The following is a 17,898-nucleotide window of genomic DNA, read 5'->3' on the forward strand; positions in this document are numbered from 1 at the left end:
CTAGCTGTACTCTGCAAAAACTACAGACAAACCATACAGCCGGAAGCAGTCATCCAATCAAAACATGCTCTTAATTCGCCCAAGCAAAAATAAAGTAATCAGGAGCAGAATTCTTCATTTCCAAAATGTCATCCTGTGAAAGGAGCAAGTCAGTCCCTGGACAAACAATTCCTTTTGGGTGGTAAGAATCGTGATAAATATGCAAAATTCGGAGAGTGCCCTGGGAACCCTCAGACAAAATCCATACTAGCGGTGCAGGAAAAGGGTCGCCTATAGACTAATCAATGTTAGCCATCTTCACTGCAGTGGCAGCACTCTTAACATGTACATATAGAAAGCACTTCCTTTTGTCTTAATTTCGTAACAACTGGATAAGCCAGGGTTCGATTGCTATTTAAAAATTTAAGAACCAGACATGATTAGACAACAGGGAGATGTTTATCAGCAGTCTTACACAATGTTCGTGCAGCCCATTTAACACAAGAAATAAGGCAAACAGATCTCTTAGCTGACCAAGAACCAAAAGCATCCAATACAAACACTTACAGTGAAGATGGTGGCAGCAATGGAATAGATCAAAAGAGCCTGAAGATTGTCGCTGGCAATCTGCAACTGATCTGGAGGAAGCGCTTCATTGAAAGTCTTTTTATTATCTGCATATAGCCACCACAGCACACCTGTACCTCCTGCACCAGAGACAAGGGGAATGAAACAAATGTTATAGATATCATTAAATCTATCAGCCCAAGTATATAGGATTAATGATATTGATAGAATCACATTAAATATACTTTTGAAAACAATTTCGGTGGCAACACAGCATGGAGTGTTCATGGGATTAGATCAAGGTACCAGGGTCAGTCAGTATCTGGCTCATTTCCTCAAAGCACTGTTTGAGGGCGCATCATTGGTTGACAGCTTATTGAGTGCACCCATAGATAGGTATATCTGATGTTAACTGTATAATGTTTGCGATCATCCTATACCTCAGAGAAGTTACTTGGAAAGAAATATATATTTTTTTAAAACAGATCAAGGCTTCTTCTTCATTCAGTTATCACAACAGGTCAATCCCTTGTTTTGTTTACGAGGAGCCTGTACCACAACAGGGATTCTAATGCATTATAACATAGCACAAACAAGCTACCCCTCCCTCCTGTATGGTAATTATGCAACCTCAGGAATATGCAGGCAACTTCAATCATTGCATGCTAGTCTGCAACTCATTTGTCTAATTAAAACCACAGTGTATTCATATTTTATAAAGTACACAATATACCTACTTATCTCATACAATAAATCACATGATAAAAACGTACAACATATTAAAATGCAATAGTGTAATATGGGGTTCGTTTTAAAGTGCCATTTGTGTAATACAGTACATTTAATTAGATTTACATAATGTTTCTTCTTTTAGTGGTTGCTTGCTTGCTGCACAAAAGAACAAAGGGGATCGTGGTCACCTTTCCATCAACATTACATTTTGTTTTTATATCAAGTGAGCTATATACAAATCCCCTTCGGGCTTGTTATTTGTATCAACAAGATATTACAGAGAATTTTATATTTTAAAATGTTTCCTTAACAGAATGTCTGAGACGAGTGGTCCATAATTAGTGGGAAAGAGATAACCACATTATTTTGATACTTAACAGTAATAGAGAGTGGCTTTTGATTTTGTGCATTTCGCCAACAAGTGCCACACGTTTTAAATTCCGAAGATGGAGACTTCATTGTGCAGCGGTCAAAAGACTAGAAATGAATGTCAGTGGCTATCTTCCATCCTAAAGAAAAATTTAAAAATATAAAATGTAGCCACAGAATAAATGGAATAACTCAGAGGACTGAAAAAAATTTGGTTTTTGCAGAGACTAAAATGAAGAAAAGATGTGGACTAAAAAATAAAATATGCTCGCTTGTTAAAAAATAGAAAGAGGTTAGATGCAACATTAGGAACAAATTTGTGATGTATAGTCAATAATGGAATCTCCAACTCAAATGTATAAATATTTTATTGTAGAATGTACATCACGTAGATGGTGTAGTGAAGAGACAATCTCATAATACAATGAATATTCTGTCCTGATGAAGGCCTAGAGGTTATGGAAGTGAGAGATCACAATAGAATGGGCGGATCTCATAGAAAAGGCTGAAATGCTGTGTGTCGACATCGTAGAGAAATACAGCCCTTTTTTTATATTAAAAAACAGGATATTTAGAAATAACGATCCTGAGGGAAACTTGGGGGGGGGGGGGGGAGGGGGGAATGTTTTCAGTTTTTGAAAAAAGTGAGAATTTGGGAATTCAGTGTAATACAAATAAACCTGAAAACCTGAGGGGGTTTCTTGATATGATCAAAACAACATTCAATGTTGATGGAAAGGTGACCATTATTCCCTTTGCTCTGCTGTGCAGCAAGCACTGAAAGAAGGACAATTGTATACATGTAATGAAATTTAATACTCACTTCCACGACCATGAATGCACTAGGCCTAGCAACATCGTTTGTCCTGTCTTCCCTTTGTCTCCCCTTGCCCACGTAGGTTGCGCCTGAAAGACTTGTGCATAGGCGCATTAGAGATGACCAATCCTCAATCAACTTGATTGTCGCCAGGCCTAGTACGGTAGTTGTTTGTTCTGCATGTCCGCCGCCCCCGCCCTCTCCTTCTTTCACCACCCTTGTTATGCACTGGGACTACCTGACAAGTCATTAGGCCTAGTACGGCAGTTTATTGATTGTATGCACATTCCTTCTCCCCCCTTCTCTCCTTCCCTCCTGTCAAGCACTTGGACTAGTAGAAATGCCTCAGGCCTAGTACGCTAGTTATTTTTGTTATATCATTCAGAAACATCAAGGCCCAAGAATGACCACTGTATTCCCTTGTTCCCTTACCGCCTGGAAGCACTTCACCTGTGTATAAGCGCTTTACAAAAAACAATTACAATGTACTGTATTGCACAAACATCATTTTAAAACAAACCCCTTATTACACTATTGCACTTTAATAAGTGGCATGTGTTTCATGCGAGTTATTGTACGATATAAGTAGGTATATTGTGTACTTTTCATAAATATGGATGAACTGTTGTTTTAATTAAACATGATTTGGAGACTTGCTTGCAGTGATTGACGTTTGGCTCCATTTATCTGAGGCTGCATAATTAACACACAGAATGGAGGGGTAGCTTGTTACAATTCTTCATGCAGCTGTAACTTCTTTTCTACTTTGCAACACTCATGTGCCACAGATGCAAAATAATACAATAGCAAGAAAACAATACCATACTTCTCAGAACTACAAGACCACCATTGACCAAATGGTTATAAATATGGCCAAAAATATCTGAAAGATAAAATGCCTTGATTCAGGGTTGATACCCCATGGATTTTGTGGTTTATGGGCAGAATAGCATAAATCAGTCCAACAGCCTACAAAAGCTCTGAGCCCGTCTGAATCTTGTTTGGATACTTTGAACATTCATGATGCAACTCTGCTCTTTGACAATACAATATTTTTGACCTTGTCAAATACATGCCAAATCATACCCAAAACATTTTACCTTGACTTACAAAATGAAGATATTAATGTAGGTGCCTTAGTAAAGGTATACCTTACTTTTCAAAAATGGATTAGTAGAGTTTACTAATTAAAATGTTCTGGATTAGCAAACAAACGCATTTGATTAGCAATGCTATACTAATATATTTAATGTTACCAGATGTTATTTGAACCCTAGACATAAAATGAGCAACAATACAACAGTTCTGTGTACCGCTGAAGTATAACATTGGTGAGATGAGTGAGGCCTTGCAAATTTGTTGACATTCTGCTAGTCCTGATGGTTAAGTAACTTAGTTCACCTATTTCAGTTAAGGGAAAAGCACATGACCGCTGGTAACTGAGAAACCTGAAGGTGTCTCACTTACAAGTCACTGGGGAACTGTCATCCCGGTGGCCAGGACACTGCCATCGCTATTGGATCCAGTTCCTGGGGGTTGACCAGTGCAGGAGGATCACATGGGTGAGGGGTCTTCAGGGAGTGGAAGTGGGACGCCAAAGGGTGAGACGAGGTAGCCCATTCCTTATGACACCTTTTCCCCATCCTACTCCATAGTATATGTAGAAACTCAACCCACCCCTTGACACAAACACTTTCTTACAGACCGATTACCACGAAAGACTGACTAATACCAGAGGCGTATACCGGACAGGTCCCAACACAAGGATCAGGCAGAGTCCGGCAATTGCTGAGAATTACACACATCTGACTTCCATTCCCTTTCCCCATAGGGATAAGAGGCGGAGCACAAAAGCACACTGAGCAAGGCCAAATGCATGAGGAAGCAGCTATTCCAGGAAGGCAGTTCAAACGGGGGAGAAAGGCTGTGAGACCTGAAAGGACGATGAGAGGGGAACTGCCCTTGCCCTTTTGAACCGAGACCTGCAGAGCCTCAGAGAAGGAAAATGTAAGACCGGGAATTGCAGCTGGCAAAGGGTGTGAAGAAAGTCAGCGGTACATGGAACCCCCCCGCACGGATAGGCAGGGCGGAGAGAAGCGGTTGCCATGGTGGTACCTTCCAACTCCAGAGGTACGAGACGCCAAAAGAGTTCGACACACTCGAAGGAGCCGATAATAGATCAGACTGTGCTGGGTTCAAGGTTGTGAAGAGCAAAATTGTATGAAGAAAGAAGACTAACGCAAAAAGGTCTTTTGTAAGCAATATAAGTATCTGTTAAGAGTGATCTGGCGCCATGTGGGCGCTCAATCGAGGCACTCTTACCGATGACCCGCTCCTCAACAAGGAGAATGTGTTGAACTGTGAAATTAAAATGGTCATATGAGGGTCAAACCAACCCCCTTGTACAGTTGAGTCTTCGGTTGTTGCTGACACCACAAGTATCAAGAGGCCCTAGGGGAGGCCGGCGTGAGGTGGTCATACAAAGGTTAAGACACAAACCTTGTGTCCACTCCAACTCCACTCACAGCTGCACTACACTAGCCAGAGCACTGGTATTATCCAAACTGGACTATTGTAACGCCCTCTACATAGGAGCCACCAAGCAAATCACCAACAAAATTCAGACACTTCAAAACAACGCCCTTAGGGCAGCACTCAATATTCCCAGGAGGGAACACATTTCCAATATCAGGAAATCCCATAACTGGCTCAGCACAACAGACAAAATCCTGCTTAAAGTAGCATCGCTCACCCACAAATGCCTGAATAATGCTGCCCCACGCTATCTGGCAGACAGAATATGCAAACACACCCCCATCAGACCCACCAGAACCTCCAATGCTAATCTGCTCACCGTCCCCAGGTTTAAACGCACCAAAATGGGTGGCAACAGCTTCCAGGTGAAAGCACCTCAACACTGGAACTCCCTACCACCATCGCTCAGAACTCCCCAACCTTACTCACTTTTTAGACGCAACTACATCCATTGGTTAAAGAACACGAACCACTAACACCTCTAACACCACACGGCTGCTCTCCGCGTTGCATGCTTTAAGTGAATCTGTAAATTTGTAATACTAAACTTGTATATATTTGTAATTCTTTAAATACATTTACTGCATTCTCTCCTGCCAAACTGTACACATGTTCCTTCATCGTCACACTGTAATTATGTAATGTAAAGTACAATTATGTAATGTAAAGTATAAGCAACCTGTAACCAAGCTTTGAATCACCTTGCTGCTCATGCGCCCTCATACCCTCGGGTCTGGTGCGCAATACAAATGAATAAACTAAACTAAACTAAACTTGTACAATCGAAGGTCCTTGGCACGTTGTAGAAGTCTTTGAGCAATATGAAAGTGTAAACCTGACTAAGGGAAATGTGAAACTGACGGAGGAGGGGAATGCTGCGAGAACTGCGATATTTTTGAAGTACGTACTTGCCAGAGAATAACAGTCAACCAGCAAGACGTAATCGCCCTTTGGAAGTCTTTGTTTGAACTTACAAGTGCTTTAGGAAGCCGGTGAAGGAAGGTCTGAGCCCGGATGAGTGGGCCCTAACTAAACTAGAGCTAAGGGAAGTGAATCCAGCATTTTGAGAAAACTAAATGAACAGTATTATTTTGACAAATGTGAACCCGGCTGAGGGATGCCTGCGAATTAGAGTGAAGAGTAATACATCCGTAAACAGTTTGATGACAAACATGAACCCAACTGAGTGATGTCTACAGTGAATTGATGAAGAGTAATCGCCCGACGTGAAGGTTAGAAGGAACTTTTGTTATGTTGTTTATGCATACCAGGCCCTCTTAAGCAAGAGACTTTGCATGAAAGAGTACTGAACACAGAAGGTCCAGATATTGAGAAAAGGAACTGTAACCTTGTGCTGGAGAAGCCCAGGAGTGTGCTGTGCTCATGAGTCCTGCCTTGTCCCATGGTAAAAACACAGGGAAGGGAGACTCCAGCCTTAACATCCTGACTTCTTTTATTAACCCTTTTCTTCTTATGAACATTATCCCACAATATTTTGTAGCATAGTAGTAAGGATTGGCAAAAGATTTTCTTAGTATAGGCCCTTTTATTGGACATGGGGTAACCGGAGAGATGGCCCAAAACAGGAGCAGGACTATGGGCTAACAATAGATATAAACAAGAGGGGGTGTCCTGCCTGTGGTATTTGAACAATTGCAATATGTTTTAATGCAAAGTTTAGTCAATAAGGGACAATAATGCAAACTACTAATTTTTGTCATGTAATGTACTAGTGTGTACGATACAAATAAACACTCAATACTGGGGGTATAGGTCAGCTTTACATTTTGCTGAAACTATTATTTTTGTGGATTTTTCTGAAAGCAAAAGTCTGTCTGTAGTCCATGTTAGACCTTAATCCATTGGACAAGAGGGTGGCGTAGTTCATTCTCTCTGTACAGGTGTCTACTTTACTTCATCAAACAGACATAAAACTGTGAACAATATAAGTAAAGAAAAAAGGTTCACAGATAACATTGCTTCCTGTAAAACAATCAAATTAGTGCAAAGGATTGCAATGTTGAAACAATGGTGTGAACTGCATAAACATGAAACAAGTTCCACAATAAGCCTTACTTCATGCAAATAGGGAAATTAGTGCAAAACAATGCAAACATGTACAAAGCAATTAGACTTCTATCTTCAAAAGAGTGCACACATCTAAATTGACATGGAGCAACAGATACTGTATAGTAGTGTCCTGTGCAGGCACTAAAGCTTTGTATAGGTTTGACATCCTAGACAGAGCATAGCTAATATAGTTTGCCTAGGAGACAAGACCTTGGAGAGGTCTACCGGAGCCGGGCTAAAGGGTGACCTTGTTATGGGTCGACATCAGGAGGATGAATCAAAGTCCCAAGTACAAAATGGGGTGGAACATAGGGGCACCAAATGGTGTCGGAGTTCGCAGACGTTTCGGCATACAGAGTTGAACAGCCTTCTTCTGGAGACAAGGTGTGGTATTCCCTTAACAATGGTGGCACCAAACATAGGCGCCTTCTGGCTTAGAGAGTGGAGTAAAACGTGGTTTGATGTCCACTGTACATGTGCTGTCACGGATTCTCCTATTCAATTTCTGGAGGTGGGGCACTTAATGCCTGGTTCAGAGTAGCGTGCCGTACGCTGGTTAGTCGTTCCAGGCTGATGCCTTGGTATTCCAAAGCTGGGAATATGGCGGTCTCATCAGGGTAGCGGGCTGCTAGATGCCGTGACCTGTGGAGGCGATGTCTCTCTCCCATTGCTGACGTGCCCGGGTTGAATTGGACCAGACGCCACTTGGACGATATTCCTATTTGATGTTGTAGCTCGCTCCCATCTTAGATTTAGGTTATCTCGCCAATTTTACAGTTTAATAAACACCCTTGAACTGTGATCACTTGTGTATGTCTTACTTTGATACTGTGCCTTCGTTACACAACTGACAGAAAATGTAAATGCACTTTTTGTAAAATGGTGCATGTCACCACAAACCCATTTTATGTTCTGCACACTAGAGCCGCACAGAGTGTCAGCCATGCACAGTGAATCTTTTTTTGACATTTACTGCAAACAATGTAAATGTTTTTCAAACATTCCCTGCAAACGGTACTCACCCTTCATAAAAATCTACTCGATTAGAGTGGACAAAAAGACTTTGCGAGCCCTGGTTGAGTGCCTGTAAAATGTAAATGATTAGCTGCATGAATGGACACAAAAGGATATGGGCTCTGAAAACAGTTTGCCCAGATCTCTCCCACAGGTGCTAATATTTAATGCAATCATAATCAGAGCAAAAAGTAAATCCTGATGAGGGACCTTTCTCCAAGGGACACTTATCAAAATGGACCTCAGCGCCCTAAGATCTATTGCAGAGATATTTTGTGTCACACGAGTTGCGCAATAGCGGAGAAAATGTGGTTCCTCCACTCCGCTTTATAAATCAAAAAAGAAAAAGGTTGTTGCACTCTCCCTTTCATGCGCCAACTTAAACAAAGAAAACTCCGCTCAATTGGAATATAGAAATACATTTCTGTATTGGTGCGGGTAAGTGCCCTTTGTGATGACACGTGTTTCAACGGACCACGCCGTCTTTTTGAAATCAGGGCCAATATTATAAATTGCTTAATTTGGAACATTGCTTTTCAGATTAACAAAAAGATTCACGGGATCAATCCCAGCACCTGCAGTACCGCATTAACACCTCCGTACGATTCTGTCCGGGCCCTGATTTGAAAAAGACTGCGTGGTCCGTTGAAACACGTGTCATCACAAAGGGCACTTACCCGCACCAATACAGAAATGTATTTCTATATTCCAATTGAGTGGAGTTTTCTTTGTTTAAGTTGGCGCATGAAAGAGAGAGCGCAACGACCTTTTTCTTTTTTATAATCAGAGCAAAGCAAGTTCTGGAGGCAAACTATAGTGAATGATATTGAGGTAAATCTGTAGATGTACAGACTGGATGGAACTGTTGATTTCTCTGCTTAGTTAGCTTTGTGTATTCATTATATAAGAGGAAATTAAGTCAGACTAATCATGGTGGATGGTGTTGCAGGCAGAGAACAGAGTAACTGGTATAAAGCAACAGAGTGATAAGAAAGTCAAGGAGTATGGAATCAGCTCACGGACTGAGCACCAGTTGCACTGATGTATGCAACCAGCAGGTTTCAGAACCAGGATTGCCATTTAAAATCGTTTGGCTGTGTGATCATGTACATTTTCAAAACTGTTCTCTTTGCAATATAATGCATATTCTCAAACAAAATGAAATTTAGTTGACACTATGAGATTTAGATACACCAACCTAAATTTTACTGTAAAGCATGGAGATAATGCAGTGTTTTACAGTAGCAATACTGCAATTGTGCATTATGTAATTTCTTAAAATTTTCAGAATGGAATTGCAGGACTATCTTTAAAAAAAAAGTAAAGTTAGCACATACTGTTATTTGCCAGGCAGAATATAGTTAGCTCAATAAATGGATCATCCCAATTACTTTTGGTTTGCAATTATTTGAAAAATAAAAAGAATTGTTGCCTAGCACTCCCACACAGGCCTTTGTCACTTGAGGGGAGGAGAGGATTACTGCTGCACTCACTTTCTCTCCCTCCCCATTAGCCCCTTTGAACTTGCAGTGAATAGATCAAGGAGGGCGGAAACATCCCAGAGGGTATGAAGCATGCAGGGCGAGCTGTGCTTTCATTGAACAGTGTAAATTAAATAGCTAGATTTTCTTTAGGAATGTCAATTTAATTAGCAAACCTACAGAATTGCAAAGCAAATTGCTATGCAACACTGCTTATTTTATGGCTTGCTTTAGTGCACACAAAGATGATTTATGTTCAAAAATGAAATCCTAATCGGACTAAAGAATGTCACAAAGGTATTACGATTTAGTATTGCTAAGCCCTTTCTGCTAGTAGCCTATTATGTCTCCAAATTTAATTGGCCTGCATCAAGAATGTGGAATACACGCAAGTGAGATACTCATGATCATTAGGCTATGAGGTCATTAATAGGGGACTTCTATTGAGGCAAATACACACTTAAGGAGACGGCTGTTTTTAAAATGTCCACTTTGTTTTTCCTGCTCAACAGCCAGTACAATCCAGAACCTTTGTTCGGCATAGTAGCAGCTTTGAACTAGAACACAGAAGGTTGCTAGTATAGGCAAGGGGGATGGGTGTGTTCTCTCAAAATGTTCCATACAGCCATCTCCAAGCCACAACTTGCAGAAAAGATAAACTCTCCACTGCAGAGAAAAGTGTCATCCAAGCTTTGCAGTCAATAAAACCTGGATGTTCATTGAATAGGGCTAGGACTACAAGATTTACTTTAGTCTAGCACTATATCTGTGTGTGTGTGGGGGGGTCTATGGGCCTCATTACGACCCAGGCGGTAAGTTACCGCCTGGGCCGTGACTTTACCACCATGGCGTAAACTACGTTTACGCCATGGTGGTTGGCGGACTTACCGCCCCATTCCGACCTTGGCGGGGCGGTAAGTCCCCAATCCCCATTTACCCTTCCCCATTCCCATTTTTTCCCCATAGGGCATAATGGGAGTGGGGAAGGCGTTAATTACGCCACCGTAAATTACGGTGGCGTAATTAACTCCATGGTCCCTTAGCGCCATGGATTTTAACACCTGCTAAAAGCAGGTGTTAAGTCCGCCATGGCGCTAAGGGACCTCGTACTCAGGCGGTAAGGGTCGGCGCTGTTTACGCCGCCGTAAAACCCTTACTGCCTGAGTCGTAATGAGGCCCTATGTCTTTTTTGGGCACTGCCACAGCAAAGTCATTTTTGCTACCGGAGAAGTTGGGTTGTGGTACATTGCAAAATGTGTTGAAATTAGTCTGTTTCCAAGTCGAGGCAATGGTGAATCTCTTCTATGAATAATTGTTCCAAGCATTCACGAGCAAGGGATGTGAATCATTACTTTTCACTCAATAGAAGACCAGATTGGTTCAATGCACAAATGATGCGGTCCCTCACAATCCTGGGTTGATTGCTGGCTCCATGTTCCTGAATCATAGGTTTAACTACTTTCACGTCTTTCCCCTCACTCAAACTTGCTGCTTCTCTGGACTCTCCGGATGACGTCCAGACCCACCTACTACTTTCCATATAAGTGCCCACCTGGACCCAGCAATCCAGAGCAAAATTAGTATTTGTGCACCCACACTCTTTCCATTATCTCCACCCCATCGCTTCCCTTGCCGCCTACTCCTTACCAGCTTACCCTCATCTTCTCATCTTTAACCACCCACAGTCCTCTCCATCACTGCTCCAATCAAGACTACGTAGCTACATTATGCCACATCCCCAGACCCTGAGCTGCTTCTGCCCAGTCACATGTAGCTTTTTCTCATGACTATTTTTCCCATCCCACTTCCACCCTTTTTCTTAAATCAGACACATGCCCCCTATCCCAGTTTCATTTTCCTGCATATTTCTCCACCTGCAATTTTCTTTTTAACATCATCTCAACCCCCCACCAAGCACACTTCCTTACATAGTTTTTTTAAACACATTTAAACAGGGGTGGTCTGCCCATTGAAACTTCCTTTCATATATCCTTCCCCCACACCTAGTTGTTGTTGTGGGCTCTGCCGTTAGTATGCATCCACCGATACTCTACATTCATGTTCGCTTTGTGAATGCCAGTAATGATACTATAGGAAAACATGACCACCTGATTCTGCCAATATATGACAGTATCCCCATGTAAGAAAGTACTCCAGTTAGCTTTTTAGCTCCCATCTGTGAGGCTAAAAACCTTGGGGTCATCTCAGACTCCACACTCTCCTTCTCTCCTCACTTCTCTGAGGTCTCTAAGAAATCACACTACCAGCAACACCTCCTCAGAGGTATTCTTCCTTTCCTCTCCATCCCCCAGAAGCTCACCGTCTCCAGAGCTTTTTCTCTTGGTTCTGGATGGACTACTGCAACATCCTCTTTCTAAATCTGCCTGCTTCTACTCTCCGCCCTCTGCAACTCATCCAGAACAGGACTGCGAGACTTGTCCTTGCCCTCAAGGCCAGGGATCTTATCTCGCCAGGACTGCAATATCTGGACTGGCTCCCAGTGGCTGCGAGGATTAAGTTCAAAACCCTCTGCATTGTCCACAAGGCCTTTCCGGGCCTGGGGCCTCAATAGCTGCAACTTTCCCTTCCCAAATATCTTCCTTCTAAAGCTCTTCACTCATCCACCTCCAACTCCCTCAGGGTCAGTCGCTTCTCCAAGCAACGAGTTGGTGGTAGATCTTCGGTTGGAGCCTTCCTCTGGAACAGCCTCCATGCAACTTGAGAACCATCTCCAGTTCCGGAAACACCTCGAAATCTTTCTCTTTGCTTCTGATTTTTCTCCTCCTCTCCACTGTTGACTTACTGGCTGAAGCTTAAACTGAACTGGTTACCTGCCACCCTATGATCCTGGGCCCAAGTTCCCTCCCCCTCCACTCACAAACCAGCACTGCCGTCCTTGCACCCTCCTCTCTTGGGGACTGTTTTCTGCATCCCTACAGTCCCACTACCAGCACTTACATTGATGTCTGCACTTACCCTTGCACTTGTCACCTGCTGGCCGTACGTTGACTTATTGTTATTTATTCTTTTATCACATGTACTGCACTGTCCCCAACCCCCGCACCCTCTCCCCCTGTCCCATGCACTTGCGATCTGAATGACACCAGGCCTAGTAGGATCGTTCTGACCTCCCTCCGTTTCCCTCCCTTGCCTCGTCACACCTTGAAACACTTGTGTATAGGCGTGTTATAAATGCCATATCATATCATTAAAAATGCATGCCATAATATGGAAACATGTCCAAACTGGGTCCCCCAAAAAGCACAACATTCTTGCTTTATCAGATGCCCAGTAAAAATGCCATGCAAAAGAAAAGGATGGACTGGCTGCACCAAAATGCCAGACTATCCCAGTAATAATATTGATCATTGCAGCATTATCAAAGACATTTGATAGAGGCCAAGTAAAGAAAATTGTCATTGTTAACACCCATACATCATACAAACCGACAGGTCAGAAGAAGGACGCAGACACTCTGTGGACATTTTAAGTAAGGTTTATTAAATAATAGTCAGAAAGGCATAGCTGCACTTATACTATGGATGTTCCCTACCGAAGGAATAACTAAGGTTCTCGTCAGTCTATTTCTCAATGTCCAAAAAGGATCCATTCACCGTCCAAACTATTACTATCGGACCCCATTGCTTACAACAAAATAAAGGCAGGAGAATGACTTCCTTCTCCTGTTTAGTCCTTCTATCACTGGTTCTCTTGATATGTTATTTTCTTTGGCAACTGTCAGGTTACAGTTCTTTCCTTACTGTAGACATTTTGTAACCCACTTTGGAAAAGTCTTTACTTTGTTCAATGTGTTTGGATATATAGGCTATGTTGGCCTTTAACTTCTGATACTCTTATCTTTGGGCATATCACATGCTTTCCTTCCTTGATAGGAATATATACCATTGTTCATGCTCTTCTTTAAGGACCTCTTTATTTCTTTCTCTTGTATTCACATTCATAGGGTTTCTATGTTCCATGCAGTTACCCCTCTAGGAGCATCATTCTCTCCTTCCTTAACATATCAATGTTCACATTGGGAAAAAGTTTTGTATTTCTACTTTCATGCCCCTGCAGGGAAAAATCGTGTTCTTTTCCACAAACTATCACAGTACACCATTAATAATGGAAACTCTCTTGTATCCAATTCTATTCACTGATCCTTATGGATTTGCAGTTATGTCATCACAGTTCACATTTAGAGAATTTTCCTTATTTGTACTGGGACATTAATTTGTTCCTGGTTATACTTGTCGTTCCTCTTCCGGTGTCTCCCTTGTTCCCCTTTACCTTTTCGCTTCTTCTGGGTCTGGCATCGGTTCCGGTTCTTTGCTATGCTCGCGAGTCTGCTTTCTCTGCGTTCCTCGCACTTCTTCGATATCTCACCGGGGAGCCGCATTGTCTGCAGCAGCTTAGTCAATTTGCCACAACCCAATTCTAATTGAATACAACATTCTTACCTGTATGCAGACACAGTCTGGAGACTGCTTTGCAGCCTTCCGAAAGCCCTCTGACTCCAGCATGAACAGGAAGAAAAGAGAAATCCATTGACAGTACCCTGATCTGTTTGAATGTGGGGGGAGGCATACAATCTCCCCCTTGTACAAACATGAAGTTGCCCAGGCTGCATCCATTATGGCTCGTGCAAGGTTGGCAAAGCCAATACTCCTGCGCCTTGAATAGTCCATTAGACATGCATACTGAGAAACAAAAACTGTCGAAGGGACACGTTTCCCCTTTTAAAGTTTACACCAGGCCAGGAGCTCTCCCGCAGTTGCAGAAAGCAGCTGTGTGGGGCACTCAGTGTTTACACTAAGCTGGCTCGTCACCTCCTCCATAATGGGATAGGGGGCATCGAACCATTATGCACAATACACCACTGCTTGCACCCCTTACCACTGCCTTGGTCAGAATGGTGCGCATATCAATCCATCAGCCTTGCTGTACATTTGACACAGGATGTCTCTTCTTTTGTGAAGGGGGGCTCCGTCCACTGACGAATCCAGGGAATTTGCGCCCTCTCACAAAGGGGGAGCCACCCCTATTGGACTAGGGAGGTGAGCCCGCTAAGCTTACCTCCTAGGGGACATGGCAAATAGGGTCCCACTGGGGGAAACCAACCCCCCTCAACCCCACCTTAGAGGACAGACTATGCCTTAACAGGGAAAAGTGTTCTCCATTGTCTCAGGATGCTAATGTCTTTATTGGCTATATGGGGATTGCAAGCGACAACTGCATGAATATCCCTAGAAAAGTAAGAGAAAGTGCAAGCACACTGTCTCACCAGGCGGCTCTCCCAAATTTAGTAAAAAATGAGGACTAGAATTCTGGAATAATGCAATACATTGTGTGTTTATATTGAAACTACAAGGTAAATATTAGATGCACTTTACAGCTTGAACAGTGGGTGAGTAAACAGATTGATACACACATTGGTCTTTTTCAACTGAGGAATTGAAGTGGTTTGTTATTTCCAACTGATATACATATAGCTGGCATGTATTAAGCCCGATTGTCCTTATGAACCATGTGTGCCCAGCCGACACGTGTGCCGAGTAATGGCTCTTCTTCAGGGCTAAGACGGTGGCTGCTTTCCAGAACTTCACAGATTTATTGCCTGATATGCAATCATGTGCTGAAATGCTATCAGACCGCCACCCGACCTAAGTCTTTGTACGTAATATATGTGCTCATCTAAGTTTAATACTAGTGTATTGCAGTGCGATCCTTACTGCATTCGCAGGTTTCGGCATACTGTTCGACATGAATACAACTGCTTACAGTGGTTGAGCCTACCGTCCATTCCCCACCAATAGTACAAGCAGATAACTGATGCACGTAGCGGCTCTTGTGTATAATACCTACCAAGCAGCATTTCAAAGAACAAGTTACTTTCTTACCTGGTAACGTTCTTTTGATGGGATGGTCCGACAACGTATTCCATATCTATGACATGTAATCACCACAGCTGTGCTGCTTCGGAAACTTTTTTCGGTATCTGCGTCCTGCGTCGATGACGTCGATGCGCCGTCGTCGAGGACCTCCTCCGACGTCATCCGATGTGATAAGTAGGACGCACGACGCCCGTAGCCTCAGTTGTAGTTTTTTACCCCAGAACGTGTGACAGACAACTGCTAGTCAGACACAAAGCCTTGCGGAACGTAAGCTGATATTGCAAAAGAAATTCTGCAGCGGGGAAGGCAGGGCGGGAGCGATATGGAATACGTCGTCGGACCATCCCATCGAAAGAACGTTACCAGGTAAGAAAGTAACTTGTTCTTCGAGGGGATTGGGTCCTCCGACGTATTCCATATCTATGACAGACTCCCAAAGCAGTACCAGAGCAAGGAGGAGGGAAAGAATTTAGAATCAAAATTTAGAATAGCCAATCAAATAGCAGAGCAAAGGACCGCCTTGCCAAAGGCCAGATCCTGTCCTCAGATGGAATCGAGGGAATAGTGACGTACAAATGTATGTACTGAAGCCCAGGTAACTGCATCACAGATGTTGCGAATAGGAACACCCCTCTGCAGGGCAGTAGATGCAGCCAAACCCCTGGTAGAATGGGCCCGCAAGCCAGCCAGTGGGTCCTTACCCGCCAAGCGGTAACACTCCGAGATGGCCAAAATAATCCAGCGAGACAGTCTGTTTTGTCACAGCTTGCCCCAAACGCTTTCCAGCGTAACCAATAAAGAGTTCATCGTCCACTCTGACCCGGGACATGCGTGAAACATAAAAGCTTAAAGCTCTCCTAGGATCAAGCCTATGGAGCCTCTCCTCTTCCTTACCAGGATGCGGAGGAGGATAGAATGCCGGAAGAACAACCTTCTGGGCCAAATGAAATTCCGTCACTACCTTCGGAAGAAAAGAAGGACGAACTCTAAGGACAACCCTGTCCTTCAGAAAAAGAAGTGAAGGGTGGCTTAACTGAAAGTGCCTGTAACTCACTCACTCTCCGAGCGGAAGTAACCGCAACTAAAAACACAGTTTTCAGAGTTAACAGTCTCAAAGGGCAATAATGTAAAGGCTCAAACGGAGCACCCATAAGAAACTTAAGAACAAGGTTTAAATCCCAACCGGGCACCAGGAAAGGTGACGGAGGGTACACATTAGTGAGCCGTTTCAGAAACTGTGAAATTAAAGGGATTTTAAAGTAAGAACACTCTTCAGACGAGCGCTTAAAGATGGACAGCGCCGCCAGGTAACCTTTAATGGTACCCACTTGCAAGCACCTGTGGGCCAAAGAAAGTAAAAAGGACAGAACCATGGGGATGTCACATGCAAAAGGATCCACATTCTGAACTCTGCACCAGTCGCAGAACTTACGCCAACAGTAGAGAGACTTTGTTGCTGGCCTTCGGGCCGAAAGCAATACCTCCATCACGTCTTCAGGGAAGTCCCAATCCTTATACCTCAACCTTTCAGAAGCCAAGCGTGAAGGTTGAGGGATCTGACCTCTGGATGGAGAACCTGACCCCCCTCCCGTGAGAGCAGATCGTCTCGGTAGGGAAGACGACGTGGAGGGCAGATGGACAAGTAGAGAAGGTCCGGGTACCACGTCCTCCGAGCCCACGCCGGAGCAATGAGGATCATCCGGGAACCGAACTTCCGTAACCTCCGCAGCACTTGCGGGATGACGGGGACTGGAGGAAACGCGTACAGCAGCGGGAATGACCACTCCACCACGAACGCGTCTCCTAAGGCTCCTTTTGGAGGAAATTCCCGCGAGCAAAACCTTTCGCACTTCCGGTTGACACTGGAGGCGAAGAGATCCACTTGAGGGGTCCCCCAAAGGGCGAAGATCTCCAGGAGAATCTCCTGAGCCAACTCCCACTCGTGAGAGATCGCGCTCTGCCTGCTCAGAGCGTCCGCCGTCACGTTTTCGTCTCCGGCCAGATGAACTGCCGAGATCGAAACTTCCTGCTGGATGGCCCAGAACTCGAGCTGCATCGCCTCCCTGCACAGAGGAAGTGACCCTGCCCCCCCCTTTTTGTTGAGGTAGTGCATGGCCACTGTGTTGTCCGTCAGGATCAGGACACACTTTCCTCGCACAGTCGGCAGAAAAGCCTTCAGGGCAAGCCTGACGGCCCTCAGCTCCAACAGATTGATATGGAGTCTGGACTCCGACGGAGACCAACGACCGCTGACTGTCAGCCCGTTGGCATGAGCTCCCCATCCCGTGAGGGATGCATCCGTCACGATCGTCACCTCCGGCCAGGGAAGCCAAAATGGAGCCCCCTTCATCAAGTTGCCTTTGACGGCCCACCACAGAAGACCCCGGGCGACCGAGGGCGGCACCTGAACCGGGTCCGACATCCTGCCGGAGGACTGCGA

At 44.0% G+C, this 17,898-nt stretch overlaps 1 protein-coding gene across 2 annotated transcripts in view; it reads right to left on the reverse strand.

Moving 5' to 3' along the window:
- SLC44A1 (solute carrier family 44 member 1) overlaps positions 1-17,898 on the reverse strand; it is an 889,643-nt gene that overhangs the window by 162,623 nt on the left and 709,122 nt on the right. For both annotated transcript variants that reach the window (XM_069630839.1, XM_069630838.1), the window contains exon 8: positions 547-686. In XM_069630839.1, the coding sequence (XP_069486940.1) occupies positions 547-686 (140 nt within the window). The remainder of the gene's footprint in view (positions 1-546; positions 687-17,898) is intronic.

The sequence above is a fragment of the Ambystoma mexicanum genome, chromosome 6q (assembly GCF_040938575.1).
Source record: "Ambystoma mexicanum isolate Mex_15411 chromosome 6q, UKY_AmexF1_1, whole genome shotgun sequence".
Classification (NCBI taxonomy): domain Eukaryota; kingdom Metazoa; phylum Chordata; class Amphibia; order Caudata; family Ambystomatidae; genus Ambystoma; species Ambystoma mexicanum.